The 18,021-nt window shown below is 51.4% G+C and overlaps 1 protein-coding gene across 1 annotated transcript; it reads right to left on the reverse strand.

Moving 5' to 3' along the window:
- Positions 1-10,613: 10,613 nt before the first annotated feature.
- On the reverse strand, positions 10,614-15,419 carry LOC310647805 (ficolin-1-like). The gene is made up of 10 exons (XM_083375334.1): positions 15,313-15,419; positions 15,089-15,202; positions 14,720-14,773; positions 14,372-14,407; positions 13,997-14,023; positions 13,643-13,678; positions 13,062-13,189; positions 11,906-12,035; positions 11,571-11,705; positions 10,614-11,430 (listed from the first exon to the last, which is right to left on the reverse strand). Exons 1-10 carry the CDS (start codon positions 15,398-15,400, stop codon positions 11,180-11,182), a joined length of 999 nt encoding a protein of 332 aa, XP_083231460.1. The 5' UTR covers positions 15,401-15,419; the 3' UTR covers positions 10,614-11,179.
- Positions 15,420-18,021: the final 2,602 nt, after the last annotated feature.

The raw sequence follows: 18,021 nt of genomic DNA on the forward strand, positions 1-18,021 counted from the left end.
CGACCCCCCTCCCCCTTCCCCCGCTAGGCCCCGCCCCCGGCCCCGCCCCCCAGCCCGGAACTGGCGCGGCGCTGCGCCCACCGACCCGCTGGCTGCCCTCTGGGGGTCCCGAAAGATGTTTTTTTTAAAAAAAAAAAAAAAGCAAGCCCCTGGACCAGGGGTAGGGAACCTCGGCTCTTTTACGACTCGTGGACTTCAACTCCCAGAATTCCTGAGCCAGCATGGGGGAACTATGGCCCTCTCACTACTCGTGGACCAACTCCCAGAATTCCTGAGCCAGCATGGGGGAACTATGGCCCCTTCATGACTCGTGGACTTCAACTCCCAGAATTCCTGAGCCAGCGTGAAGAACTGTGGTCCCTTCATGACTCGTGGACTTCAACTCCCAGAATTCCTGAGCCAGCATGGGGGAACTATGGACCCTTCATGACTCGTGGACTTCAACTCCCAGAATTCCTGAGCCAGCATGGGGGAACTATGGACCCTTCATGACTCGTGGACTTCAACTCCCAGAATTCCTGAGCCAGCGTGAACTGTGGTCCCTTCATGACTCGTGGACTTCAACTCCCAGAATTCCTGAGCCAGCATGGGGGAACTATGGACCCTTCATGACTCATGGACTTCAACTCCCAGAATTCCTGAGCCTGCCATGCTGAGGGAAAAGGGAGACGTTTCCAAGCTGAGCCGTGCTGACTCAGGAATTCTGGGAGTTGAAGTCCACGAGTCATAAAAGAGCTGAGGTTGCCTATCCCTGCCCTCTTATTTATTTGTTTTGTTTTGTTTTGTTTTGTTTTATTTTATTTTATTTTATTTTATTTTATTTTATTTTATTTTATTTTATTTTATTTTATTATTTTATTTTATTTTATTTTATTTTATTTTATTTTATTTTATTTATTTTATTTTATTATTTTATTTTATTTTATTTTATTTATTTTATTATTTTATTTTATTTTATTTTATTTTATTTTATTATTTTATTTATTTTATTTAATTTTATTTTTTATTTTATTTTATTTTATTATTTTATTTTATTATTTTATTTTATTTTATTTTATTATTTTATTTTATTTTATTATTTTATTTTATTTTATTTTATTTTATTTTATTTTATTTTATTTTATTTTATTTTATTTTATTATTTTATTTTATTTTATTTTATTTTATTTTATTTTATTTTATTTTATTTTATTTTATTTTATTCGATTTATATACTGCCCTTTTCCTAAAAGACTCGGGCAGTTTAGTCATAAAAGAGCCGAGGTTGCCTATCCCTGCCCTCTTGTTTTCCTTCCTTCCTTTCTTTCTTTCTTTCTTTCTTTCTTTCTTTCTTTCTTTCTTTCTTCCTTTCTTCCTTCCTTTATTTATTTATTTATTTATTTATTTATTTAATTAATTAATTTCAATTCGATTTATATACCGCCCTTTTCCCGAAGGACTCAGGGCGGTTTACAGGGCAAATTTAAAAAAATACAATATACAGATTAAAATACAACTACATTAATAGCCCCAACACTTTAAAAGACGTTTCGCTTCTCCTCCAAGGAGCTTCCTTGGCTCTGATGGGAGAGAAACCAGAAGAGGAATAAATAGAACGACCCCTTTATTAGCGTCGCTAATCGGCACGCGTAAAAAAAAAAAAGAAATGGCGTGGCCTGGCGTGTGGCTCCCCGGAGGGGTCCGCCGCTGTCTCCGGTATACGCTGCGTAAATGTGACAAAAATAAGTAAAGAAATAAATACGGGGGGGGGAGTAAATACAGAATTTATTTGGGGGTGAGGAGCGGCAGGATTTCTACTCCTTGCAGACAGCTGGTCCTCTTTGCCTTCTTTCAGAGAGTCCTTGAGGCCATCTGGAGGTTTACCTGCGTCCTCAGGGTCACCTGAATAATGCAAAAGGGTGTGGAGCCTCCTTGGAGCTGCTGAAAGGACTCTGTTGTAAGCAGGGCTTTTTTTTCTCATAGAACGCTCAGAACGGAGTTCCGGCACCTTTTTTGGATGGAACCTTGTAGGGTAGGCAAGGCGGGTTGTATGACATGTGTGAGTTCCGGCACCTTTTTCTTTTACAAAAAAAGCACTGGTTGTAGGTAGACGATGTCGTATCCCTCCCGCTCTGTTGAGAGAGGACTGATCAGTTTTGACCTTAGATGGCCTCTTTGACCCTTCTTTCAAACCAGGGGTCCTCTCTGTCCAAAATGTGGGCTTTGCTCTCGTTGAAAGAGTGGCCTTTGTCTTGAAAATGGATTGGGTTTGTTCTGCTGTGTTGTGCTGTCCCCTTTGGGGAAAGGGCTGGGAGACCCATAATAGCACTAGCACTTAAACTTATATACCGCTTCACGGTGCTTGACAGCCCCCTGAAAGCGGTTTACAAATTAATATATTGCCCCCCCCAACAATCTGGGTTCTCATTTTTACTGACCTCGGAAGGATGCAAGGCTGAGTCGACCATGAGCTGCTCAGGATCGAACTGCTGGCAGTGGGCAGTGTCAGCCTGCAATACAGCATTCTAACCACTGCGCCACCACAGCTCTTGGAGATGGATGGATGGATAGATAGATAGATACCGTATTTTTCGGACCATAAGACGCACTTTTTTTCCCAAAAGTGGGGGGGGGAAATGAGGGTGCGTCTTATGGTCCGAAGGTGATCCGTATGGCCAGCCCCAACCTCCGCAAGTGGAAAGCAAGGGAGATTGCCAGGAGCACAAATCGGCACGTGCTGAGAAACGCCGATCTCACGCTCCTGCACTCTCCCTCTCTCAGTTTCAGCTTCCCTTGCTACAAGAGAAAGCAGGCTGAAACGGAGTGAGGCAGATTGCCAGGAATGCAAATCGGCTGATCTCGCGCTGCTGCAATCTGCCTCGTTTCAGCCTGCTTTCTCTTTTAGCAAGGGAAGCTGAAACCGAGCAAGGGACTTTGCAGGAGCGCGAGATCGGCCGATTCGCATTTCTGGCAATCTCCCTCACTCCGTTTCAGCTTGCTTTCTGCAAGAGAAAGCCGGGCTGCAGGGCCGCCTCCGCGGGTACTGCTCTAAGGCAGAGAGGGAAGGACAAAGAGGGAAGGAAGGAAGGAAGGAAGGAAGGAAGGGACAATGGGAGAGGGAGGGAGAGAAAGAGAGAGAGAGAGAAAGAGAGGGGGAGAGAGAGAGAAGGAGAAAGAATTTTTTTTCTTGTTTTCCTGCTCTAAAAACTGGGTGCGTCTTATGGTCCGGTGCGTCTTATGGTCCGAAAAATACGGTAGATGGATGGATGGATGTACAGCAATAGCACTTAGACTTAGATACCACTTCACAGTGCCCCCCCAACAATCTGGGTTCTCATTTTTACCGACCTTGGAAGGATGCAAGGCTGAGTCGACCATGAGCTGCTCAGGATTGAACTCCTGACTGTGGGCAGAATTAGCCTGCAACCCTGCATTCTAACCACTGCGCCACCAGGGTTTTTGTTTGGCTATTATATATTAGGATGTTAGCAATTTCACAGTGCTTTACAGCCCTCTCCAAGCAGTTTACAAAGTCACGGGTTGCCCCTCGCCCAACAATCAGGGTCTTCATTTTACCGATCTTGGAAGGATGGAAGGCTGAGTCGACCTGGAGCCGGTCAGGATCAAACTGCCGGCAGTGTGCAGAGTCAGCCTGCAATACTGCATTCTCACCACTGCACCACCAAAGGTACCCAAAAAGGAGCAACAAGAGAGGCAGTCCTCAAGTTACGACCAGAATTGAGCCTGATTTCTGTTGCTAAGCAAGACAGTTGCTAAGCGAGCTTTGCCCCATTTTATGACCTTTCTTGCCACAGTTGTTAAATGAAGGGCTGTGATTGTTGGTCACCAGGTTGTTGATTGCCTCTGGCTTCCCCAATGACTTTGCTTAGCACAGGGGTAGGCAACCTTGGCTCTTTTATGACTCGTGGACTTCAACTCCCAGAATTCCATCAGGAATTCTGGGAGTTGAAGTCCACAAATCATAAAAGAGCCAAGGTTGCCTACCCCTGGCTTACCAGATCCCAAAGGTTGATCGCATGGCAGGACTGCAGCTGTCACAGATACACGCCAGCTGCCGAGGGTCTGAATTTTGATCACATGAGCATGGGATACTACAACGGTCATGTGAAACACCATTGTAACTTCCAACAGTCACTAAACAAACAATGGTAAGTCGAGGACTTCCTGTCACTGGATTGGGAAGCCACATCTGCGGGAATCCCGGAGGGAAAAGTTCTCACTGAAACCGTGTTCCTTCCCCATCCAAGTGGCCGTCCGTCAGTGTCAGGGTTACAGCTGCCCAAAGGGGAAATTAGAGTCATGATTCCCCATTTTGAATCACTGATACTATTATAGTTTAGGACAGAGGTCCCCAATCCTTTGAGCACCAGGGACCAGTTCCTTGGAGAGAGGAGTTGTGATTCCATGCCAGCCTGTGATCCCGGCAGCTGAGTCCGGGGAATCAGAGGAGGAGGTGGGACCTGGGGAGCCATCAGAGTCGGAGGAAGGCTCTGATGAGCTACAGGACTTACAAGGTGAGGAAGAACCTGGCCCCTCCACTCATGATCAAGCTGAGAGCCAGCTGTGCTGGGAGGCTCAGTCGGACTTGGAGGAAGCACAACTGGAAGACCTCAGAGATGCTCGTAAACACAGACAGGTCACACGAGTAGGTCAGAGGGAGGCAATGGGGCGACTCCAGGGGAGAAGGAGAATGCAGTGAGAAGCCACACCTTGGGGGCTGCGTAACAAAAAGGGAATGTGTGGGCAGGGCTGGTTGCTGGAGGTAACCGGTCGCAAAGAACTTCTGTGTCAAGAGATGATGGTCTGTTTATTTTACCAGCGAGTTATTTCCTGTTTGGCTTGTGCTCCGTTTTGTTTGTGGACAAGGTCTGTAACTTAAATAAAAAGGGTTTATTTTTCCAGTCGACTGTTAAAAGAGGGGTTGCCTTGTCAACTAACAAGGACATATGTAGGCTGGGACAGAACAAGAGGTTTTTCCGCAGACCGGAGGGGGCGTGGTTTCATGTGCTGCCTGCATCCCGCAGACAGGGCTTTGCTTGTTTGTGCAGACCAGTTGCTGGCATGCAGCGGCCCAGTACTGGTCCACGGACTGGGGGTTGGGGATCCCTGGTTTGGGAGTATGTCTGTACGTGGTTATGCTTGGTACCTGTTGTTGTGACTCAGGGCCAGCCTGTGGGTCCGACAGCCGGCTCCGATGTATCAGAGGACTCAGATGTGGGGGAGGAGGGAAACGAACCGGCTGATGATGATTTGGAGGCTTTGCAGAGTCCTCAGCCGGGGACCTCTTCTCAGCTGTGTGAGCCCGAGAGTGCGGAGGATGATGACCCACAGCTGGCCCTGTTCAAGGACGCCCGACGCAGGAGGCAGTCGAGCAGGGACAAACAAAGAAAGGCTATGGGACTCCTCGGGAGGAGGCACAGGGAGACCACGCCCTGAGCTCTCTATAAAAGGAGTGTTTGGGGAGGGGCTGGTTGCTGAAAGCAACTTTTCCGCTTGAGAAGACAAGCTCTTGTGTTTTTTGCTAACTGCGTAATTAAATCTTGGCAGAAGCCTTTTAGCCTTGGACGCTTTCCAGACTCTTCTTTTTGAATAGGGGTTGCGAGAAGAGGGCTGGTTCAGAACAGTTTGCTTTCAGCCACCCACCCCTTATTACTACGATGGAGCAGCTTCTTGCCGAGAATGCCCAGCTCAACCAGCAACTCACCTTGCTGGCCACTCAGGTGGCACAACTGCAGGCTCAGGTACATGCTGCCCCCCCACCCAGGAGGAAATGTCAGATAGCTATGCCGGATAAATTTGCTGGTAATCCAGAACTGTTTCCTGCCTTCCTGGGACAATGCCAGCTTTATATCAGCGTGAGAGCAGCTGATTTCCCCACTGACCGAGATAAGGTGGGATTTGTGTTGAGCCTTCTGTCGGGAGATGCAGCTCGTTGGGGCACGCCTCTGTTGGCACAGCCTAGCCCTTTGTTGGATAACTTTGGGGGGTTTTGTGACCATATGCGCCTCATGTACGAGGACCCGATTAAGGCGCAGACTGCCACCCGACGCCTGAAAGCTTTGAGGCAGGGTCAGCGCCCTCTACAGGCCTATATCAGCGATTTCCGGCTGCTTAGCCAGGATTCCGCCTGGAATGAGGCTGCGCTCGTGGATGCCTTTCAGGATGGCTTGTCAGAGGAGATGTTGGATGAGCTGGCCCGCGTGGACCTTCCCTCAGACCTGAATGGGCTGATCCATCTTTGTCTGCGGATCGATGCCCGGCTGCAGCAGCGTAAGAGTCGCCGTGCCACCCCACAGACCCCTGCCGCCCCTGTTGTGCGTGAGCCCCCAGTCCAGAGGGAGGAGCCAATGGAGCTGGGTGCCGCCAGGTCCCGTCTATCGGTGACGGAAATGGACAGACGACGATCGGAGGGGTTGTGTTTTTACTGTGGGGACCCTGGACATTTGGCTGCTTCTTGCCCGAAGAAGCGTCAGCGGGCGTCAGTGACCAAGCCTGCCCCGAGAAAGTCCCCTGCTTTGCTATCGGGAAACGGCCCGAGCCCGATCTAGACGGTGTGAAAGATCGGGCGACCCACAACGATCACGCCGAGCGACGCCGTTCCGACGGTGCCTGTGAACCTCCACGGCATTTGATTTTGGAGGCACGACTGATCCTTCCTGGCAAGCCAGAGGGGATTCCGGTCCATGCCTTAATTGACTCTGGGGCTACCACTAACTTTATGGATTCGGCCTTTGTGGCCAAATGGGCTGTTCCCCAGTGTCCAGTGGATCCGCCCATGCTTGTGGAGACCATCGATGGTCGAGTGCTCCTGTCCGGGCCTATCACGGCCGCCACGCAACCCGTGTGTATGGCCATCAGTACCCATGTGGAGGCCATTCAGTTCTACGTCACTTCGGATCTGCACTTCCCCGTGGTCTTGGGACTGGCGTGGCTCCGGGCGCATGATCCACAGATCTATTGGTCTCAGAACTTGGTCACCTTCCCAAGTTTGCAGTGCGTGGACCACACCCGCCATATCTGTGCCGGCCAGGTGGAGGGTTCCCCAGGGGTTTCCTTGCCTCCCGAACTGTCCGACTTTGCTGACGTGTTCAGCGAGTCAGAGGCGGACCAATTACCCCCGCACAGGCCCTACGACTGCTCCATTGACCTAGTCCCTGATGCGCCTCTCCCAGTGGGGCGTTTGTACTCCATGTCGGAGCCCGAGTTGGCTGCATTGCGGGACTTCCTGACGAAGAACTTGGCTCGTGGTTTCATCCGGCCCTCGTCCTCGCCAGTGTCTGCGCCCGTGCTCTTCGTCAAAAAGAAGTCGGGCGAGTTACGGCTTTGCTGTGACTACCGGAAACTCAACGCTATCACGGTGCGTAACCGCTACCCGCTGCCCCTCATCCCCGAGCTCTTGGACCGACTCCGGGAGGCTAAGATCTTCACGAAACTGGACCTGCGTGGAGCTTACAACCTCGTCAGGGTTCGGCCGGGTGATGAGTGGAAGACGGCGTTTGGTACTCGCTATGGACATTTCGAGTACACAGTGATGCCGTTTGGCCTGACCAACGCCCCCGCTGTGTTTCAGCATTTTATGAATGACATCTTTCGGGATCTGTTGGACCAGTTTGTTGTGATTTACCTGGACGACATCCTGATTTACTCCCCGTCGCGTGAAGCGCATCATCAGCATCTCCGTCAGGTCCTGCAGCGCCTCCGGAAACATCGGCTGTTTGCCAAGTTGGAGAAGTGCCAGTTCTACCAGGTGACCATTGATTTCTTGGGTCACCGCATTTCTCCTGAGGGCATCGCCATGGAACCGAGTAAAGTTGAGTCGTTGCAGAGTTGGCAACCCCCGCGTCGCGTGAAGGATATTCAGCGACTTCTTGGATTTGCCAACTACTATCGGACATTCATCCCTGGCTTTGCTGCCTTGACAGCCCCCCTCACCCGGCTCCTGCAGAAGAAGACTCGGTTCCAGTGGAACGCCCCCGAACAACAGGCGTTCCAAGCTTTGAAGGACGCCTTCATGAAGGAGCCCATCTTGAAGCATCCTGACCCGCAACGGCCGTTTGTCGTGGAGGCGGACGCCTCCGACATTGCCATTGGGGCCGTGTTACTCCAGGCAGCGACGCCCAACGGTACCCTTTTCCCTTGCGCGTATCACTCACGGAAATTGAATCCCTCGGAGCGCAACTATACCATCTGGGAGAAGGAGCTGCTGGCCATCAAGGCGGCGTTCGAGGCTTGGAGGCATCATCTGGAGGGGGCGCGGCATCAAATCGAGGTCCGGACGGACCACAAGAATCTGGAAAGCCTGCAGACCGCTCGGAATTTGAACCAACGCCAGATCCGGTGGTCCCTCTTCTTTGCGAGGTTTGACTTCCGGGTGCGGTACATACCAAGCGGGCACAACCAGAGAGCGGATGCTCTGTCCAGGAAGCCCGAGTACACCCGAGTGGAAGACAAGCTTCCGCCCAGGACCGTGATCCCCGTCGAGTCTTTTGCTGCGGTGCGGGAGCCGGTGGATATACGGGCTCGGATCCGGGAGGCGCAGCAGCAGGAGGCGTGGGTGGCTCAGCGGAAGGAAGAGGTGGGGCCAGATTCGCCTTGGTCGGTCACGGATGGACTCCTGTATTATCATGACCGGCTCTATGTTCCAGGAGGGCCACTCAGGGGACTCGTCCTCAGCCAATGTCATGATAACCCGGCTGCGGGGCATTTTGGCCTGTTCAAGACTCTGAACCTGGTCTCCCGTACATTCTGGTGGCCCCGAGTCCGACACGATGTCCAGTCTTATGTCACCTCCTGCGTCCCATGCAGGCAGGCCAAGTCAGCGACAGGGGCCCCGCCTGGTTTACTGCAGCCTTTGCCAACGCCCAAGAGACCCTGGGGGGCTGTGTCCATGGACTTTCTGACGGATCTACCCCCATCCTCCGGCTTCACGACAGTGTTTGTGGTGGTGGACATGTTGACCAAGATGGCGCACTTCATCCCCTGTCGCGGCTTACTGTCAGCTCGCGCCACTAGTCGCATGTTCATCCAACAGGTGTTCCGGCTGCACGGCCTTCCCGATAGAGTCGTCTCCGATAGGGGGGCCCAGTTTACAGCCCGCTTCTGGCAGGAGTTGATGCGGGCGTTGGACATTAAGGTTTGCCTCTCGTCCGCGCATCATCCTCAGACCGACGGGGGTACCGAGAAGGTCATCGGCATCTTAGAGCAGTATCTGCGCTGCTACGTTAACCTGCAGCAGGATAATTGGGTGGACTATTTGGCCATAGCCGAGTTTGCCTTTAACAACTCGCAGCACACCTCCACGCAGATGACACCGTTCTTTGTCTCCCGTGGACTCACTGGAGCCGGCAGCGAACGAATTCATGGCGGAGTTACAGGCGATCCATCGGTTGGTGCGACGGCAGCTGGAGAAGGCCAAGGCCGACTACAAGAGGTTCGCCGATCGGTCGAGAAGGGATACGCCTCCACTATCGGTGGGGGATCGGGTCTGGCTGTCCACCAGGAACCTACCATCCACTCGGCCGGCGAGGAAGCTGGACCACCGTTACCTTGGACCGTTCCCAGTCGAGGCCGTCATCAATCCGGTCGCCTATCGTTTAACTCTGCCACGTTCCCTGTGCGTGCACCCCGTCTTCCATCGGTCCTTGTTGGTCCCCGAACAACCGGCTTGTCCACTTCGCCAAGCGGAACCTCCCCCATCAGGACCTCGTGATGGCGACAGCACCCCCGAGTACGAGGTCGCCAGCATCAGGGATTCCCGCTGGCTGAAAGGTCGCTTCCAGTACCTGATCGAGTGGAAAGGGTACGGGCCGGAGGACTTCACATGGGAAGACGCGACCGCCATTCATGCCCCTGCGTTGGTGACTGCGTTTCACAAACAGTTCCCATCCCGACCGCATCCAGATCGGCAGACCCGGGGGAAGGGCCCTGCGGTGCGGGATAGTGTTGTGACTCAGGGCCAGCCTGTGGGTCCGACAGCCGGCTCCGATGTATCGGAGGACTCAGATGTGGGGGAGGAGGGAAACGAACCGGCTGATGATGATTTGGAGGCTTTGCAGAGTCCTCAGCCAGGGACCTCTTCTCAGCTGTGTGAGCCCGAGAGTGCGGAGGATGATGACCCACAGCTGGCCCTGTTCAAGGACGCCCGACGCAGGAGGCAGTCGAGCAGGGACAAACAAAGAAAGGCTATGGGACTCCTCGGGAGGAGGCACAGGGAGACCACGCCCTGAGCTCTCTATAAAAGGAGTGTTTGGGGAGGGGCTGGTTGCTGAAAGCAACTTTTCCGCTTGAGAAGACAAGCTCTTGTGTTTTTGCTAACTGCGTAATTAAATCTTGGCAGAAGCCTTTTAGCCTTGGACGATTTCCAGACTCTTCTTTTTGAATAGGGGTTGCGAGAAGAGGGCTGGTTCAGAACACCTGTATATATTCAGAATAACCCTAAAATGAGTAGGCTTTGCTGTTGGGAAAGTCAGCTCCCCTCCCAGGAGCAGACTCTTCTGCTCAGAGGATCTGTGGATCACATTCCCCCCCCAACCTTGTGATGGGATCTGTAGTTGGGTAAGGGAGAGAGAGCGGCTAGAGCATCACACAAATTCCCCTTTTGCCATTTGCAAATAAATCTTTTTCAAGCCCCAGAGAATGTGGGATCCTTACCACATGGATTTGCTTCTCCTTTTCATTCTGTGCTTGGGGGTGGGTGGGGGAGATTTATTTATTTATTTATTTATTTATTTATTTATTTATTTATTTATTTATTAATTATTGGATTTGTTTTGCCATGCATCTTGCATGGAAATGTCTCTGGATGCCTTTCAACATTAAACACATTAAAAGCCTAACAAATATATCTAAAACAATTTTAAAAAATGGAGATTACCGTAAAATGGGAGTATAAATGATTATAGGAATCAAGAAAAAGAAAAAAAACTGGAGACCTTCCGCTGGGTTGAAGATCGTATTTTTATTTATTTTGTTTCATGTTCACTGGCTGCCCAACTCCGCTGGAGCTGAAGGGGGTCAAAGGGAAAAGGCACCACGGAGCAGCTGTTTCGAGGCCATTTCATCACGTACATTTTGTGAAATGCAAGCTCTGTCTCACGGTAGCGAATCAAAAGCAGAGGGGACCGACTAGATGGCCTTTGGAAGCTCTCAGAAGGACAGCCCCATCAGCTGAAGGAGCCTCCTAAGCCACGGGTCTGATTTTCATTTCTGAGCGCTTGTAAGAGTAGTAGGCACCTCTCCCCTTATGCCAGTTGATGCCGTCCCCCTTAGATTTGTGTTCCCCCAGCCAGTACTTCCCATTGAGGTTGGAGTCGTGGCAGCGATTGTACCACCAGGCCCCTTTGTACTTCTCGGCGCAGTTAAACTCCTGGGGGTCCTGCCGCTTATCTCGGGTGGAGAAGGGCATCTTGTTGTGGATGGACAGCGAGTCACCTGGCGGGCAGAGAGCAGGGTGGGTGCCTGGAAGGCCAGCTCAGGATATCTCCAGTTCACTCGCCTGACTGGCAATGCCCAACTCGAAGAGGCTCATGGAGAAGGACACTGATGCCCCCTGGATTTTGTCACAGACTCACCTGCAGGGCCCCCCGTGAAGGCGCCCAGAGATAGCCGATACCAGTCGGATTCTGCCGCCACCTGGAAGGACGCATATTTGGCGAAGGAGTGCTGATTGTCGAAATCAATTAAGTCAACACGCAATTCGTTCTTTCCTAGGATGAAGGAAACAGCCACGTGGGTCATTTTGCACACTGCTCAGTCACCGAGGCTCGCAGCCCCATAGCCAGGTTTCTCTGGCTCCTCCTCCAACAGAGGGAGCTGAGGATCCATTGGAGGCTCTTCCCAGCAAGGGTGCTCTGCCCCTCTCCTCTGGCAGCAGGAGGGTTCAGGGCTGCCAGGGGAAGCCTCTCACCCAGAGAGGTCAAGCGGTGGAGGTGGTCGTTCCCCAGCCAGAATTCGGTCAGCTGGCTTCCAAATCCCCTCCTGTAGGCAGCCCAGTCCCGGAAAAAGTCCACGGAGCCATCCGACCGTCTTTGGAAGACCTGTGGGCGAGAATCAGGACCCTTGGTAAGGGCAGATGAGAAGAGTGTAGGAAGCTCTCTTCCTCTCGTTCGGGAGGCTGCTTACAAGCACTACGTGCTTAGAGCTCTGAGACCCCACACATCCACTTCATCGTCTGTTGCTCCCCTCTAGGAAGAGGTTTCGAAGTATTTATAGCAGGTCTGCCTGATTCTGTAACAACTTTGTTCCCTAAACCAGGGTTCCCCAACCTATGGGTTGCAGCCTGGTACCGGGCTGTGGCCTAGTGGTCACCGGGCCATGGGAATGGCTGGCGATTGTGTGCACATGTTCGTGCACTCCCCCATTTGTGCTACCGCCGCCGTGAGGTGGTTAGCTACCACATGGGTGCAAGCAGCCCCATTTGCACATGTGCAAATTTTCCTGCTGCTCCCTTTCCCTCCAGGCTGCCCAACAGGAAAAGTTGGGGGCCTCTGCCCGATCCCATCTGCCTGGTAAACTCTCAAGATTCGTTTTTTTCATCATGTGCATGTATGCATCCGAACTAGACTGCGTTGTTTCTCCGGGCCACATATGTCTGTGTATGTGAGTATATATATATAATTTATTCATTGTCATGTTCACGCAGTGTATATTGGAGGTGGTTTCCCTTTGAAAGCTGTATAAAATGAAATCTCATTTTAACACACGCTGGTTCATGACATTTAAAGTGACAATAAAGTTATTATTCTAGTCTATTATTCTATTCTTAACCTTCCCTCTGGGCAGGACCTGAAATTAAAGGCTTTCTCTCTCCAAGCCCCCCCCTTCCAAATTTTTTAGGGGTCTCAGAGCTGGCCTTCCTCGCCCAGAAGTGCTGGGACCCCACCCTCGGTCCCTCCGGCCCCCTCCCTGGTTTCAGGAAACACCTGGTTTCTGTTTCATCCCATTCCTGGCAAGCAGCAAAGTTACAACCCTGGGTGCGTCTGCCATGGAGCATAAGGAACGGTGGTCAGAAGCGCCACACGCCTGGGCTGCGCCTGGGCAGAGCCACCCTCCGCCGGACTCACAATCCATCCGCCTCCATCGGTGTCCATGTCGCACAGCACCTCCAGGGGCTGGCAGTCCTGGGGGTAGATGGTGTACCAGCCGCTCAGGACCACCCCCTTTTTCAGGAGCTCTTTGCAATTTGGGGCGCCTGGGCAGAAAAAGAGGGCAGGGGAAGTTGGTCGTGCTGTCTATGCCAGGGTCTTTGCCAAAACGCCCCTCACCTCCCTTGGTCCTGGGGGTCCTACTCTCTGGCTGCAGCTGGTTGGCAACAGGCATCCGGCCGGTTGAACAGACCAAACGGTTGCAATGTGGTGTTGCAAGTTGGGGGTGGGGGCTTTCCTTAACATTGGGGGGGAGGGGTGGGCTGGATTCCCCCCTCCAGCTCCAGGCATGTTTTTGGAGGAGCAATTTTTCATGTACAGAGGAAACCTGTTTTAGGGCAAACCCTTTTTTTGTCTTTCCCCAAAGCTGCCGGTGGTCAGAAGTGGATCCCGCAGAGGCTGGAACTGCCTGGCGGCAGAATCGGCTCGCCAGGGAATTGGTGGGGGGGGGGGGTCCTAGGAAAAGAATGGGTAGTAAGGACCCACAAGCACACACTCACCTCTCTTGCGCTGAAGTGCCTGCAGCGTCTTCTCATCTGCAGAAAAGAAGGAAGTGAAGAAAAGACAATTCCTGCCCATGTGGCAGGGAAGGGATCCCGCCATGCTGAGCTGAATTTGGGGAGACAGAGGCTCAGCTATGCCTGACGTGCGCCAGCCTGCCCCAGCGTCTCAGGGGTCCCTTTCAGCCTAACTTCATGCCCTGTTGAGCTCGTTGGGGTGTGTGTGTATGTGTGTGCTGAGCTGCACAGTTCAGCCAGGGGCCCCTTTTACTCCAGAGAAGAGAGAAGCTGGCTGAGGCCCTGATCCGTGGCAGCTCCTCCCGCTGTTCCCCTCGGAGGGGCCGCAGTCCTTACCAATTTCTCCTGGGTCACCTTTCTGGCCTGGAATGAAAAGAGAAAGTCCTCCATTTTAGGGGGGTCCCCCAGCATCACGTGGGCTCAAGAGGGGGTGCCAAGCAGCTAGACCCCACATGGGCAGAAGCCAATAAGCAAAGCTCCCCTTCTGCTGCAGGAAAATGGGTACCAGCCTCCCCCCCCCCGGACCTTGAGGGGCTACATAGGCCATTTTCAAGGGGGTCCCTTCCTTTTGGCAAACGTTTGTGGCACAGTTGAGCAAAACCAGACAACATGATTTACAAGATTTGTGACAGACACCCTTTGTGGCTGGTAGTGTGATGACAACCCAGACTGAGAACCCGGGTCCCAGAGCAGCACAACCCTAACTCATACCTCTTGCTCCGTCTTTTCCTGCGTCCCCTTTTTCTCCTGAGTGAAAGGGAAGAAATTCTTTTGAGACTTCCTGCACTCAACCTGGTCCTCACCTGCCAGGCAACCCCAGAGATGCCAGAGGTTTTTTTTCCCGGCCCACAGCAAAGGTGAGCTGACGGGTGAGGGACTGTGGCCCTGGGGGGGGGCAGTGCTTGACCTTCAGGCTCAGACAATCCCACCCCCACCCCACCCCCCAGTTTTAGTGTCCCTTCTTTGGGCTCCTTTCCCCAAAGCCCCCCCCCCTCTCTCCACCAGCTGCCCAAACACACCTGCAAACCTGGAATCGAAATCCCACTCGTTCCACCTTACCTTTTGGGCCCGGGGCTCCAATTTGCCCTGGGATCCCCTGCAAGCCTCTTTCACCTGTTAAGGAAAGGCACAGTCAGGCTGCCAGGCCCTCTTCTTGGGGGTGGGGGGGAGCACCCCCCAGTTAAAAGGGGGGTTGGGTGAGCAGCCCCCTGCCAGCCACTGCATTCTTCTTCGCAGGCTGCAAGCAGAGCAGGCGGCTCAACCCAAGGAAATGCCACCTTTGGGAGGGGGAAGTTTCCACAGATCGAGGGACCCTCCCCTCTCGTGGCAGCTCCCTGCCGCCTTCGCTCGTGGCGCTTCCTTCTGCCTTGTGGCCAGACGAGTTATTCCTTCGGGAAGGGGTCAGATTCAGGAGCCAGCTTCACCCACCTTTGGCCCCCGGAGCGCCAGGAGGCCCCCGGGGCCCCTGTGGCCCTGGCAAGCCTGGACTTCCCCGCACAATGGCTACTGTCTCATTGCCATCCAGGCCCAGCTCCTTAAATTCTGCAAAGGAAGGAAAACATTTGGAACAAAGAATTTCTTTTTTTTAAGTGAAGGAAAGGGGGGCAACGCCGTCCCTCCTGCTCCTCAGAGCCAGCCTGCCTGCTACTCACCTGGGCAGGAGGAATCCTGTGCCCCACGACAGGTTGCGATCATCAGGCAGAGCAGGAGGAGACCCGCTTGATCTCCAGCTCTCCTCATGGTGCCCGCTGGACTCCGACTGCAGCCTGCCTTGGATCCTCTGCTTTTATCTGGGCAGCCTGCTTTTGTCTATTTCCTTTTAAGTGGGCACTCCGGGGCAACAGTCACAACAACACAAACTGCTTTCTGGCTGATCAAAGCACAACCCTGTTAGTTAAACACAAGGTGAATTCTTTGTTCCAGAGGGAGGCACCCCATCTGCTTCCAAGCAAATCTGCAAGGGGGAGGGGGACAAAAATGGGATTACTTCAGTACAAGACAAACTCAGGAACCAAAAAGATCTTGACAAACTTGAAAAATGGGCCCTATCCAACAAAATGAGTTTCAAGGTGGAGAAATGCAAAGTCTTACACTTAGGCAGGAAGAACCAAAGGCACGAATACAGATTGGGTGAGACCTGGCTTAAAAACAGCAACTGTGAGAGGGACCTTGGAGTCCTAGTGGACGACCACTTGACCATGTGCAGCAGCCGCCAAAAAAGCTGATACAATCCTGGGTTGTATAAACAGAGGCATAGAATCAAGATCACACAAAGTATTGCTAAGCACATTGGTTTGTGCTTAAATTGTAAGCTGCCCTGAGTCTTCGGAGAAGGGCGGGATATAAATGGGATTAAAATAAATAAATAAATAAATTAGTATTGCTTTATAAAGCCCTAGTAAGACCACACCTGGACTACTCATTGAGTACGGTTTGCCAGCCAGCTACAGATCCATCTGGTGGTGATGTTGTCTATTCCACCTTTTTCTAGCTTGCCAAGGAGTAAGGTCTGGTCTACCTTATCAAATGCCTTACTGAAATCTAAGTATACTATGTTGACAGCATTTTGCTGTTCTAGTGGTTTAGTCACTTTATCAAAGAATGAACTAAGATTGGTTGGGCACAATCTGTTTTTCGCAAACCCATGCCGGCTACTAGTTATGACTTTATTTGCTTCTAGTTATTCACAGATCTGGGTTTTTTTGGATTAACTTTTTTAGGATCTTCCCAGGTATTGATGTTTAACTGATTGGTCTGTAGTTTCCTGGGTCTGTTTTTTTTCCCTTTCTTGAAGATGGGAACCACATCAGCCCTTTTCCAATCCTCAGGTACTTCCCTGGTGCTCCGGGATTTTTGAAAGATGTGGTGCAATGGTTCTGAGATAACTTCTGCCAGCTCTTTCAGAACTTTGGGATGTAATCTGTCGGGTCCCGGTGATTTATATTCGTCAAGGTCGGATAGGTGTTCTCTCACCATTTTCTTGCTTATTTTAATTTTTTCTTTCTAGTTTGTCTTTTGCAGTGGGGTTGTTGTTGTTTTTTGGTATGTTGTGTTATAATTTCTTCTTGTGTGAGGACGGATGCAAAGAATGAGTTAAGCAATTCTGCTTTCTTCCAGTCGCCTGTTATTTCCCTGCCATTTTCTTTCTTTAGTGGACCTAAAGTTTCCTTGACTTTTTTCTTGTTGTTAAAATGTCGGAAGAAACTTTTTTTATTATTATCCTTGATTTCTGTTAAACGTCTTTGTTCATTTTGAGCCTTTGCTTTCCTGACTTCGTCTTTGCATGTTCTGGCTGTCTGGTGATAACCGACCTTAGTTATGTGCTCCTCTTTCCGTTTTTTGGTACTTGTCCTTTTTTCTCTTTCAGCCTTCAGATTTCTGGTTTCTATCATCTCCCAGGATTTGAAATGGACACCTAACATTAAGGTAAAGGTAAAGGTTCCCCCACACATGCGTGCTAGTCGTTTCCGACTCTAGGGGCCAGTGCTCATCTCCATTTCAAAGCCGAAGAGCCAGCGCTTGTCCGAGGACGGCTCCGTGGTCATGTGGCCGGCATGATTAGACTCCAAAGGCGCACGGAACGCTGTTACCTTCCCACCGGAGTGGTCCCTATTTTTCTACTTGCATTTTTACTTGCTTTTGAACTGCTAGGTTGGCAGAAGCTGGGACGAGTAACAGGCGCTCACTCTGTTACGCGGCACTCAGGATTTGACCGGCCAAACTGCCGACCTTCTAATCGACAAGCTCAGCGTTTTAACCCACTGAGCCACTGCATCCCTGGCTCTTTATTGGACAGATATCTGCAGTCATAACTACACATCCGTTGGAGTCTGTGTCTGTTCCATTTGGTTGCTGTACCGAACCAGACAGTTATAGAAACAAAAATGACAGGCTGAATCCTTCTTCTGAGCTGGTGCAGGAAGAACATTATTTCTTGTGCCTTTTTAATGATGGTTCTAATGTTAGGTGTTAGTTGTCAATCAGAAGGTTGGCAGTTTGGCGGGTCGAATCCCAAGTGCCGCGTAACAGAGTGAGCACCTGTTATTCGTCCCAGCTTCTGCCAACCTAGCAGTTCGAAAGCACATAAAAAAAATGCAAGTAGAAAAATAGGGACCACTACGGTGGGAAACCCCTTCATGGATTACTGCCTTGTCGTGGCGAAGGGGCTTGCGTAATTCAATGAAGCTATGAGCTATGCCGTGCAGGGCTACCCAAGACGGACAGGTCATAGTCGAGAGTTCTGACAAAACGTGATCCACTGGAGAAGGAAATGGCAACCCACTCCAGTATCTTTGCCATGAAAACCCTATGGACAGTACCAAAAGGCAAAACGATATGACGCTGGAAGATGAGCCCCTCAG

This window comes from Vipera ursinii (assembly GCF_947247035.1).
Source record: "Vipera ursinii genome assembly, chromosome: 16".
In the NCBI taxonomy this organism is placed as follows: domain Eukaryota; kingdom Metazoa; phylum Chordata; class Lepidosauria; order Squamata; family Viperidae; genus Vipera; species Vipera ursinii.

Bases quoted from the DNA above. Each gene is read 5' to 3' on its own strand.
- LOC310647805 (XM_083375334.1), bottom strand. From the start codon at position 15,400: ATGAGGAGAGCTGGAGATCAAGCGGGTCTCCTCCTGCTCTGCCTGATG. The intron at 14,774-15,088 runs GTGGGTGAAGCT...TTTCCTTAACAG, and splicing joins TGGCGCTCCGGGGGCCAAAG to GTGAAAGAGGCTTGCAGGGG. The intron at 14,024-14,371 runs GTATGAGTTAGG...TTTTCATTCCAG, and splicing joins AGGAAAAGACGGAGCAAGAG to GCCAGAAAGGTGACCCAGGA.